The following is a 12,617-nucleotide window of genomic DNA, read 5'->3' on the forward strand; positions in this document are numbered from 1 at the left end:
CTATATATTAATGATCTCCAACAGTGTCATGATGTAGAACTGCAAATGTATGCAGATGACACTGTTGTATACACATGCAAAAACAGCTGAGTTAGCAGCTGCCAAGCTAACAATTGCGTTGGAAAGGATCACACACTGGCTCGATTAATCATGTCCGACTCTAAATGTAAATAAGACAAAAGGGATGTTTTTTTCTAAAACCATCAGCCAACCTCCTGATGCGAACATTCTTATCAACGGAGAAAGGCTAGAAATAGTCCGATTTTAAATATCTTGGTGTGATATCAAAATTTGACATTTAAGAAACATGTAAAAAAAATGGTTAAAACCATAAAATACAACCTAGCAAATTTTAGACACATCAGAAACTGTCTCTCTCCAAATGCAGCAAAGATATTTATGCATGCCATGATCCTTTCTCATATGTCCTATTGCATTACGTGTTGGGGGCAGGCTGGTGAAACAGCCATAAGGCCTCTTGAGCCTTTATATAAGCAAACAATAAAAATTCGGGACAAAAGGCCGTTGCAGTTTCACCACTGTAGGGTATTGGAGAAGCACAATCTACTGAGCTTTAACAATTTTAGATTGTTCTCAAATTTGTGCCTGGTCTATAGACTTTTAAATGGTTTGGCCCCTCCTCCACTCCGTGACTTTGTATATACTCGCTCAGCAACTTCTATTAGATCAGCGAGAATATCCTCTACACGAGACTGTACAATACCATTTCGCCGCACTACTTTTGGTCAATCTGCGTTCTCTGTAAAAGCAACACACCAGTGGAACACCCTGCCTGAAGGTGTGAGGAGCTGCAGCACTATTAGCACTTTTAAAGCCAACTTAAAAAGTATTTTAAAAACTGCACAACACTGCACACACTGACCTCAATTCTTGTCGTCTTTTCTGACTTGATTTTATTGACACATTCATTTTTGATGTGCTATTTGTGTGTAGCGTTGTATTGGGTGTCTTGTATGTTTTTTGTGGTATATCTCTGTATTATGTCATTTCCTTTTACTGTGTTATTGTCTTGTCCTTGTTTGACCTGCGAAGGGACTGCAGATGCAAATTAGCTTAAGCTACAATCTGGTACAGTGCATCAAATAGAGACATTTATGTTTAAACTGTACATGGTCCCTTTTAAATAAATGAAATAAATAAATAAATTGCTCTTCATGGTTTGCTAGCTTCTCAAATAAACTTAGCTAATGCTTTTGTTAGCATGTTAGCTTACAACATAAATAACTCAATTAGTGTAAAGTTAAATGTTATACTGTATCTAGCCTATAATTATCACTAGTCCTACATTTTAAATTGATTTTTATTAAAACTCTGCTCTTCTTACTTGATAGTTAAAATGATTTATAATTAAATTAATTGTCCTTCCTGACATATTATAACACCTTGGGTGCTTGTGTTACAGAAAGTAAAGAGTTATAACCTCAACCTCACTCAATAGAAAAATAGGTAGCCATTACAGCAGCACTCAAAGTTTTGAATTTATTTTTATTTAAGATTTTCTCCATTTAAAATACTTAAAGCAGCATACAACTGAAATGTATACAAACATACAGTTTTTTCCATCATGAAAACATAACTTATTCTGAATTCAGTTTTCATTTACAACATAAACAAACTTAACGTTTAAGGCCCAGGGACCAAATGAGAAGTGTGGATCCTTGTCCTGGGGTTGAAATCCATGTAAACACATTCATTTTGACTCACAGCCCATACACTAGGGTTAAAACCAGCACAAAAAAAAAACTAACATGCACAGTTTAACTGACAGTAGATAGTCACAGAATAATGAGACGCATCAACACTTCCTGGCATATGTCACATCTCTGGCCACGCCCCAAAGTGGTTTGCCTTGACAAGTCAGCATTTTTGCACTTCAGTTACCTCGTCTCAAAGTCAGTGTTTTTTTTTTTTTTTTTAATGGGTTTTTGGTTAGATGCCAGAAAATGAGGTAACATAAGCTTAATAGATTTTAACAGTTATTTTCTACGGTATCAAATACATCAGTTGATACCCTTTTGTGAATTTTAAAGTGTTTAACGCATCGCTAAAAAGTGACTAAATAGAACTACAGAACGCCATCACACAGACTAATCTGCCTTTACAGCCTAGCTAGTTGCGAATACTCAGGCTCATGCGACTGCTTTATGCCGAGAGAACCAGTGCGATGCTAACTTCCTGGTTAAAAACCGCACTGGATCCCTTCACAAAAAAGCCAACAGGATCTTTTATGATTTTTGAAGCGAGAACGCAATCGGCAGTGGCAAAAAAGCTAACATTGGTCTATAAACGAACTACACCCCGGTCATGTGACTACACGTCACCACCACAAAGCTAAATGCGGATGTGTTCGCCGTGATGACGTTTTTGTAGTCTCATTTAGCCTTTTTTCTAGACACTTAAAAGCATCAAAATTCTCAAGAGTATTTACTGACGTGTTGAATATTGTAGAACAAAACTTTTAAATCTCTTCAGCTTGTGTCCAACACACCTTATTTCAGCCATCTAACCAAAAACATTAAAAAACAAACAAACTTTGACTTAAAGACAAAAGGAACCACAAGTGAAAAAATGCTGACTCATTTCCAGATTCTGGGACTCACTCCTTCAGCCCTCTACGAAAGAAAGGGCTGTGACATCACCAGATGTGCAACATGCGTGAACGTTTGAACATGTGCAATTGCAGTTTTGTGCTCCGTGATTCAGTTTTGAATTATGTGACAACTTGTGTCACAATGGAGTGAAAAAAAAGTGACATTTCCAGCCACGTAGCAGATGTACATCCTACCAGCTGGCCGCAAATGCGTGGCAGTTAGGATTCTCCTGTGTTCAATGGTATCTGGGTGTAAATACTATTGCATTTCATTTGAAAGTTTTCCAGCACAAAGTGGAAAAAATAACATCACACACACACACACACACACACACACACACACACACACACACACACACACACACACACACACACACACACACACACACACACACACACACACACACACACACACACACACACACACACACACACACACACCAAAAAATTCTGTATTTTATGACATAAGTTTCAAACAAACCACGTTGTGCAAACTTCAGGGAAAGTGTTGAGTCGTTCCACGTGCTATCCAGTGAGGCTATACGGCGTTCCACTCTTAAGGCGGGCAACCACACAGGCAGTCAGTTTGGTTTACGAGGCAGAAAACGTTACAAGGTAATCACATCATCAGAAGCACTTCTGAGCACAGAGGTCAAATGACCTTAATGGCAGAGATGTCATTAGCCGCTCCTTTTCCATTCTTCCTTCCATTTGTCTCTGAGCTCAGCATAACGGCACAAAGTGAGACTAGATCAAAGCCCTGCTGTCCTCTTCAGGGTGAACAAACCCCTAGACTTCCATGACATTTCGATCCTCGCCCCATTATCTAGATCTAGCCAGTATGGTTTGATTCCACTGTTTCTGTAAAAAATAGCGTTACGTAGAGCCTTGTGCTACTTTTCTACCCCTTTACCTTTTCTACCCTGTTCAACCTTCACTCCGACTTTTCCCGCCCCCAGTCGTCATCCGCCGGGGCCCAGTGGAACTCGTAGCCCCTGGACAGCACGAGGCTCTCCAGGTCCCGGTCCTCGGCCCTCTCCTTCAGCCTCTGCACCTCCAGCACGGACACCAGCGCGTCGCGTCTCTCCACCGTCCTCATGATCTCCGACAGGATCACCTGCTCCTCCTGCAGCTCGAAGGCGCTCTTCTTTGTGTCTGGAAGGGAGGCGGAAGAGAAAGGAGTTCAGGTTCCATTTGAAGTCCGACCTTTCGGGTGTTTGTGTCTGTTGTGACCCTCACCTTCTGTTGCCATCCTGTGTCGTAGATCTCGCTGCAGTCGGCTCTGTGTGTCCTCCAGTTCAAGCTCCTGGGCACTGAGAGAGGGGAGAAATATCAGGTGACCCCGAGTTGTGAGAATAGGAACGGCAACAACATTTAACTATAACGCTCCGTCTGTGTGTCCTTCGCATATCTTGGGAACCGCTCATTTGATTGACTTCACACTATTGCTGGAGACCCATACGACCGCTTTTACAATAAAAAATCTTTAGAAACGCGATATTCAATTTGAATAACATGCAGCAGCAGGAGGCAGGGCTTCAGGGCTCTGCAGCCAGTATGTCGTCACTGCAGTTCACTTACCAACCAAACACACGGTAACATAAATCAATATTATATTTACATATCTAAACAACATCATGCATCTATAGCTGTTTGGGGCCCTTGTAGTTGGAGGGCCCTTGGTGTTTTTTCCTGAACCAGAGGTGCATGACACAACTATGTAATGGCAGGTGAATTGCTGAGGAGGCGCAGTGTTGAGCGCGAAGTCGTTTGCGTGAGCGGTTCTCAAGAAAGCTGCTAGCGGCAACGCAACACAGGTCGACCACTCAGCTGCGCTAGTTAACACGATTTGTGTTTTCCCTTTCTCTCTCTGATCCCCGTGTGACCCGATGCCGTCGCTTACAAGATCATGAGCTCAGACTCGTAGCGCGCCAGTCTGTTCTTCTCCAGGACGAGTCTGAACCAGGACTGATAGAGCTGGGCCTCGTCACTGTCGTCCGTTTGAGATGATTCTGGGAGAGAGAAGGGGGGGGGGGGGGGGATGTAGCAGGGTTAGAAGGGAAGGACAGCGGCAGGAATTTTCACATCAATTACATAAAGCCATTATGAGAAAAAAATAGAAATCATACTGGAATCAAACACACATCTGCTTTGTGTCAAACTGACAGGACCTCGCCATTCACTAGCACACAAACAAAGCCCAGCACTGTAAACAGCTGGAGCAACAATGAAGTCCCACTGTCTATTGAGAGTACGGCCATGTAAGTGGGGCTTACAAGGCAATGCTTTTTTGGTCTGAACAGTAGTAAGAAGAAGAGAAGAAGAAGAAGAGAAGAAGAAGAAGAAGAAGAAGAAGAAGAAGAAGAAGAAGAAGAAGAAGAAGAAGAGAAGAAGAAGAAGAAGAAGAAGAAGAAGAAGAAGAAGAAGAAGAAGAAGAAGAAGAAGAAGAAGAAGAAGAAGAAGAAGAAGAAGAAGAAGAAGAAGAAGAAGAAGAAGAAGAAGAAGAAGAAGAGAAGAAGAAGAAGAAGAAGAAGAAGAAGAAGAAGAAGAAGAAGAAGAAGAAGAAGAAGAAGAAGAAGAAGAAGAAGAAGAAGAAAGAAGAAGAAGAAGAAGAAGAAGAAGAAGAAAGAAGAAGAAGAAGAAGAAGAAGAAGAAGAAGAAGAAGAAGAAGAAGGAAGAAGAAGAAGAAGAAGAAGAAGAAGAAGAAGAAGAAGAAGAAGAAGAAGAAGAAGAAGAAGAAGAAGAAGAAGAAGAAGAGAAGAAGAAGAAGAGAAGAAGAAGAAGAAAGAAGAAGAGAAGAAGAGGAAGAAGAAGAAGAAGAAGAAGAAGAAGAAAGAAGAAGAAGAAGAAGAAGAAGAAGAAGAAGAAGAAGAAGAAGAAGAAGAAGAAGAAGAAGAAGAAGAAGAAGAAGAAGAAGAAGAAGAAGAAGAAGAAGAAGAAGAAGAAGAAGAAGAAGAAGAAGAAGAAGAAAGAAGAAGAAGAAGAAGAAGAAGAAGAAGAAGGAAGAAGAAGAAGAAGAAGAAGAAGAAGAAGAAGAAGAAGAAGAAGAAGAAGAAGAAGAAGAAGAAGAAGAAGAAGAAGAAGAAGAAGAAGAAGAAAGCTTTCACAGTGGAATTGCATTGAGCCACCATAAAATCATAAAAGCAGCGTTGTGACGCCTTGTTCAGTACCAGTTTCTCCTCTTATGATCTTCTCTATGGCCACTCCTCTCTCCTCCAGATCTCTTTGTTTCTCTGCGACCTCCTCCAGTTGTCTCTGGATGGCCTTAGCAAAGCAAAAAAGAAATAAATCGACACACATGATCAAAGAAATTGTTTATTTGTCCAGAGAACACACTAGTTTTCATGATTTAGGGTGACCACGACATCAGTGCTGGAAAGAGATGTTGATGTGTTGTTTTTTAAAATTCATTTTCTATCATTTGTTCTATTCAAAATTGGAAAATGAAATAAAATAAATCATTTATTTCCTTATTAATTGATGAATCAAACAAAAAAAAAAATGAAATAAATAAAAACAGCTTATTTTTCTGTACGTTCGATGTTCAAGTAAAAAATAGGAACTGCAAAAACGGGCCACAGGCTCAATTGAATTCTTCCGATTTTTAATGCGTCAGATTTGTGTGACCAGGATCTCTAATTTGTGTCTCGCACTTGATAAACTTAGCAAATACACTTCAGTGATGGCACTACCTGATTTAATGCCATGGATACAAGATTAAACATCAACATAAGTGGGTTTTTGTGTGTGTGAGTGTGTGTGTGTGTGTGTTTTGGAAAATAAAAAAACAAGGCTCAATTTGCTGCCCACAGTCTAACTTACTGTATCCATGGCAACAGTATACTTCTCGTTTCTTGTAAAAGTTTATCTGTTCACACAAGTAAAGACTTAACAGTTTCCAAAATAGCCTACATTGTTGATGTTCAAGCTTTACATATCTATTACATTAAAGTGCAACACGCGAAGAAGTCTGTTACTTCCTGAATAAACATTGAAAAAAAACTCAGAAAAATACCTCAAAACCTGGACAAAACACCAAACTATCTGCATGACAGAGTTCAAGGGATAGTTTGACATTTTGGGAAATATTCGTGTTCAGGGAGTCTGAATCACATATTGTTGAAGGGCGCGCTCTACTGTCGCACGTAGCCCCCTTTTCCTTCCTTCTTGAGTTTTCTGGCATCCACAAAAGTGTTTCTTTACCGCCACCTGCTGGACTTTCCCCTTTCCCCATCTGTTAAGGCATTTCAATGGCATGCGGGGAAAAGGCGCTTGGCGGAAATGTTCCTGAATGTAGTGTGTATGTGCATAAAAGCTTGCAGTGTTCGGAGACCACGGACGGCTCTCTAGTTATGAACCATTCCGTTACAAACGAGTGAATCTCAAAAGGCCAGAGAGAGAGAGCAGTACCTGAGCTCTGTGGAGCCTCTTCAGCTGTTCTCTTTTAGCCTGCTGGGCCACCGTCTTCTCCTGCTTCCTCCTCTGTCTTTCTGGACACAGCTGGGACAGGAAGTACATAGAACATTTCAGAAAATGTACCCACACATGCAAATACAGTGAGATCCCCCAGCGCTGTGCTGTCATTCAGTACAAAGACGCGGCTTTTACAAACCTTCTGATTGGATGCCGGGTTTTCATCATCACTAGAGGTGGGCTCTTCAAGATTCTGTTGTCTGGAGGCTAGATATAAACAGAAAAAATATATAGAAAAAAGTGAGAATAGTCTAGGAACATTTTGAGTTTGTACAAATAAAAAATAACAATACGACAATTTCTTAGTATGAATCTATCCATGACAATTGGAAACATCAAGTGAGAAGTATGGTCATTTTCTCATAGACTTCTATACAATCAGACTTCTTTTTGTAACTGGAGGCGTCGCCCCCTCATGGTCAGTAGAGAGAATGCAAGTTTTAAGACACTTCCACATCGGCTTCTCTCTCAGTACTGGATATAGAATTGTTGTCCGCTTTTGTCACTCCGACACAAAGAAATGGGAAAATAGGGTAAAAGTTGTCCTTAACATTTATATTCCCCAGGTCACCTGATACTTGTCTCCAAATAAATGCTTACGTTGCCCGCTACCACGTTCAATAACAATACATTTATTATGCGTTTATATGTCGATGTTGTGCTTGTTGCACCGCCCCCAAGGGGCCAAAACAAATCTCCTCATTCGGGTTTAAAAGATCACGTGCAACGACTTCTGGGGAATCGCTGTGCTCACCTTTGTTTCGGAGGTTGGCGAGTATCGCCCTGATATCCTTTTGCGCCTCCTGGTCCCGCCCCTCACCCTCCGACTCCTTCCTCTTCCTCAGTCTCAGGGACGAGAACAGGTTGACCCTCCTGCCGCGAAGCGAGGCCATGTCGTCAGAGAACCTCCCTCCGGAGTCTCTGCGGCCCTTCAGGGACACCTGCTGCAACAGAGAGGGCAGGTCCTGCTCGGCCCCCCACGCATTGGCCCCTACAGACGTCCAGCGGGCTTCGTACTTGCCGGCCCTCTCATCTCCGGGTGGCTCTGGACCCGCGGCGCTGAAGTTCAACGCTCCCTCTGACATGGGCCTCTGTCTCTGGGGGCCGTCACGTTTGGCCCTTCTGGTAACCACAAAATCATAATGTACATTAAATTTGAACTGCATTCAGGAATGTTGATGGAAGTATATGTTGGCCATTCCAATGCTCTATTATTTCTCATAAGTTTTTCCGGACATTATTTTGGGGTTGAAACTATTTTTTTCACATATTTGGTGTTAGATTTAACCATTTTTTACCACTCAAATGACAAATGATAAAAACCCCATCCAAAACACCACATAGACTCCAAGACTTTGAAGAACATCATTTGAAAAAAATCCATGCTGTTAAAGATATTTTAACATTTATGCAAGAATAGCATTTTTTCGGCGATTGGATGGCGAGCACTTCTGTTCTGGGAACTGCTCGGACACCCCCTTATCAGCAATAATCCTAGGAAGGCCATACGTTCTCTAAATGCTCTAGGTCTCTAAGTTGTAAAGATTCATCAGGCTGTGATTATCCTAGAGGTCACAACAAGTCATTTTCAACAGTGAAGTCACTGGCTACTATGGGGACTAACATCATCACACATACAATTGGGCTAATTAGATCCACAAGAGTCTCAGCTTTCCATTCCAACCCAATAATTCAATTCCAAGACTATTCAGGGACCCCAGTATGCAGAAATATTCAAATTTACCATTTTTCAGAATAGGCAAAAATAACAAAAATGCCCCCAAAAACTGCATGGAATTATCATAATTATCTGGGGATGTCTGTAAAGAGGAGACTTGTGTGGACCCATAGAACCCATTTTCATTGACATTTCTTGAGGTGGGAGGTCAAGGGACCCCTGTGAACGTGGCTATTCCAGTTTTCTCCCGAACCAAAAATGTTGCCACGCTCCGAAGCCCTATTTCACCGACAAGCTAGCGTGACGTCGTTGGTACCAACGGACAACTTGGGCCAGTGTTTTCTGGGAGCTCACTTTTTTTAAATGATAAAACATTACACAATAGGCCTTTTGAATTATGAGAAGAGCAAATTTGTGCGTAAATGAACGTTCAAAAATGATTAATACCACTTCCGCATCAACTTACATTATCTTGGATAGGTGAACCAGCCATTTCCAAGAGATATACGTCTGATAAATCACAATTTCGTTTTATACATGTTATCTAAAACATACTCGCACATTAAATACTTGCCCGACCCGTCCTCTGGGAAGGACTGCCTTAGGCTTACCTAGTTTCATATGATACCGGTAGCTTCACTCTAGCTTTAAAACCTTGACGAAGTCGCCGGGGAGTTTGAAAAGCTTAATGCCCCGCTTGAAAATAGACTGTGAGCAAAGTGTCATGTACTGACATTGGGACTGCAGCGTTGGACCTGCTGGAGAGATTGGTCACACTAAACGTCCTCCTGAAGGCGTCCGCTATGAGCTGGAGGGCTGAGGGGGACGAAGCGGAGGTTTGGCTCTGGGACGGTTCCCCGCTCTGGCCCGAGTCCGTCTGAAGCTTATCTACTGCTGCCTCTGCTTGTACCTGATAAAAAAAACATCAAGAGGACAGAGGGAAAAAAATGTGGAATTAGCTCCTCTTATCTGTCCTCACATCGCCCGTCTGTGGACCGCTGCATAATACCGGAAGGACTAGCGAGAGATAACAATAAAAAAAGCAGAGGAAATAAATTCATGAGCAGGCTTATTCTTCTCTAGAACCACCAATATTGCTTCCTTAATAATGACTCCATAACTCCACCTGAATTTTTTGTTCGTTTTGGGTGTTAATCGGCGCTTCCTCCGGTGTGACCAGCATGTCCCAGCTCAGGAGCTTCTCTTTCTCAGAGGGAGATAGCGTCAAGCGCTTCTTTGGGCTGGACGAGTTGCAGGCCGTCTTCGCAGAGTGCTCTTCACTCTTCTCACTTCCCTCTGAGGGATTCTGGGTATCTGCAGATGTCACTGAACTGACCTCGGAGTACTGAGAGAACGGGGAATCTTGTCAGCGCACAAAAAAAAGCAAATTTGCCCACACAGGGTTATTTAAAAAAAAATACATACAGTTTGTTTCTCTATTGAAGTGACCTCCTCGAAGTCGGAGTCCGCTTCGGGGACGGTCTCCGGTCCCTCCTTGTCCTGAGGCCAGCTTCTCTGGAAGTGCTTGATGAAGATCAGAGGGAGTGCTGTGCGAGGGGAAAGAAAATAACTTGCTTCGTTGTTTTGAGATGGTTGGACATTTATCTTGCCGTCGTCCCAACGGGGTTGAAGATGCTCATTGCACGTCGCTTTCAACAAACATGTCAGCCGAATAATAAATACTACACATTTTTGCTTTGGAGATTTTTGTGTCATTTAGCCAGATGTAAATAATAACAATAAACGATGACGTCAAATTTCTGCGTTGAAAAAAAGGACCTATTATACGGTAACACCAGCGTAGGTTACACATGTAGTAATAGATTCTTCATAGAACACAATTAACGGGTAAAATAAATGTGAAACAGAAAAGTCGTATTAAAGGCAGGGTCAGTAATCTTGAGAAACCAGCAAGAGTTTATAAAATGATCCAACCTTAATACCCAGCCGAGTGGTGGTAACTCTTTGCTAGCAGCGCTAGCTCCAAAAGTGGCAAAATTTAGCAAGAAAGTCGCCAAGTCAACACCGACAGTCCCTTCAGGCCTCCTTCCTGAGCCACTCCACCCAAAATTATCATTACGAACGTAAACGAACAACATGGCTGCAGTTAACGCCTGCAGCTGTCGAGCTAGCAGCCTGTGGGAGACTGCGATGAGTGCACGGGCCGATTACATGCAGGTGGACGCGCAGTTAGAACGATCTCATCACTGTCCTGCTACAGCCACCTGATTTCTTTTCTTCTTGTTTTTTGGCAGAGCATTTGATTTGGTTTCTGTCAGGATGTAATCAGAATTGCAACAAAAGTATCAAAAAATGTTTTTGAAGAAGATTACCAACCCTGCCTTTAAAACTTCAGATTTGTATAAAGTCGCAGTGTATCCAATAAACTACAACCACTGTGAAGCATTGACCGTACATCACAGTGGTGATGTTGTGGTACTAGACAGAACAAGTGATCCGATAGAGCTGCAACATTCTTTTTTTGGGGGGTGGGGGGGGGGGGATGAGGCTATAGAGCAGGGGTGTCAAACTCATTTTCACTCCAGGCCACATCAGTGTCATGGTCGCCCTCAAAGGGCCGGTTGTAAATGTAAGACTGTATAACTGTAACTACTCCCTAACATATTGGTAAATAACTGTCTCTGCATTTGATTATTGTTTATTCAAGTGTTAAAATATTGTACATGCAGTTATATAAATGAAAAATTATATTTAAACACATTTCTGTTATAACTTAAATCATTTTATAGACTTAAATCATTTTATAGAGCAAATGATGAACAAGCCTGATGAAAAAGAAGAAAAACAGAACTTTTGGCAATGACTGCTGTAAGGACAACACTGGCCTCTAGCGTTGTACGTGCTGCATTACAACAGTGTTCATATACTCTAGCCTCATGAATAAATACAAAAAAGATTTGATCAAAAATGACAAGAAATCCCAACTATTATCGCAAAACACCAAATTACAGAAAGAATAACAGAGACAGACCAGGACTTCAGTTCTCAATCAAACCTCAACAAAGACACAGTGAAAAAACAGTGAAGTTAAATGAAAAATGGGAGGAGCAAAGCCCAGACGGATGAAATAACAATCGGAGGTACTCACTTGCTCTGATCTTCCGTCTCCATCGATTATTCTGTTTAGTGTTACAGTGATCTGCAGAGGCAGACATAAGAGGTCAAAACAAAAGAAAGCGTCTCGTGTTACATGATAAAAGCGCAAAGTCCCAGTCCGGGGTCATCCCCGTGTTCCCCAGGGTCCTCGTCATAAGAGGTTGGTGAGGGGCGATCTTCGCAGTACTAATTGCAAACCGACAAAGGAAGATTTTATATGGTAAAAATCCATTCAGCCACTGTGGAGATATCAATGTCGAAAAAAAAGGGTCTGGCCAGCAAATTTGAGGGTGTAGGTGTCAAGAAGTATAACATCAGTAAATTGTATGCGGTAGGTGAGTGGTGTCCCTCCAATAGTTGTTGAGATATGAACATGCCAAAATGTAAATGAATGAACAGCTCATGAAAAAGATAAAAACACCTGGCTGATTCATACCTTGTGTTTTAACATCTTCTGAATACGTGTGCAACTAGATATATTTTACAACTAAAAGGTCTGTTTCCTTGACTAAAGCTGGTAGTCTGCTGTCACTCACTCACTCAGTATAGTAATATATATATACTATGACGAGTATTAGGGCCATTAAATAAAAAGGAGAAAGAAAAATAAATTGTGGATCTGGTGAAGGGGTTATACTCAGAGAAAAAAAAGCAAAAGTTACGTGATTAAAGTTGTATTTAAAATGTATAAAAAAGTACAAGAAAAACCTCCACTTTGTAAGGTTAGATCAACCTCAC

At 41.5% G+C, this 12,617-nt stretch overlaps 1 protein-coding gene across 1 annotated transcript in view; it reads right to left on the reverse strand.

Annotated features, from left to right (window-relative positions):
• Positions 1-1,486: 1,486 nt before the first annotated feature.
• Positions 1,487-12,617, reverse strand: part of LOC142965565 (F-actin-monooxygenase mical2b-like) — an 83,580-nt gene continuing 72,449 nt past the window's right edge. Inside the window, exons 28-38 of the mRNA XM_076106554.1 lie at positions 11,872-11,922; positions 10,188-10,309; positions 9,889-10,107; positions 9,497-9,672; positions 7,839-8,206; positions 7,224-7,291; positions 7,022-7,111; positions 5,782-5,875; positions 4,515-4,623; positions 3,851-3,924; positions 1,487-3,766 (exon numbers count right to left, since the gene is read on the reverse strand). Coding sequence (XP_075962669.1) covers positions 3,546-3,766; positions 3,851-3,924; positions 4,515-4,623; positions 5,782-5,875; positions 7,022-7,111; positions 7,224-7,291; positions 7,839-8,206; positions 9,497-9,672; positions 9,889-10,107; positions 10,188-10,309; positions 11,872-11,922 — 1,592 coding nt within the window. The 3' untranslated portion in view covers positions 1,487-3,545. The remainder of the gene's footprint in view (positions 3,767-3,850; positions 3,925-4,514; positions 4,624-5,781; positions 5,876-7,021; positions 7,112-7,223; positions 7,292-7,838; positions 8,207-9,496; positions 9,673-9,888; positions 10,108-10,187; positions 10,310-11,871; positions 11,923-12,617) is intronic.

Source organism: Anarhichas minor, unplaced genomic scaffold (assembly GCF_050575085.1).
Source record: "Anarhichas minor isolate MPS153535 unplaced genomic scaffold, ASM5057508v1 ptg000034l, whole genome shotgun sequence".
Classification (NCBI taxonomy): Eukaryota; Metazoa; Chordata; class Actinopteri; order Perciformes; family Anarhichadidae; genus Anarhichas; species Anarhichas minor.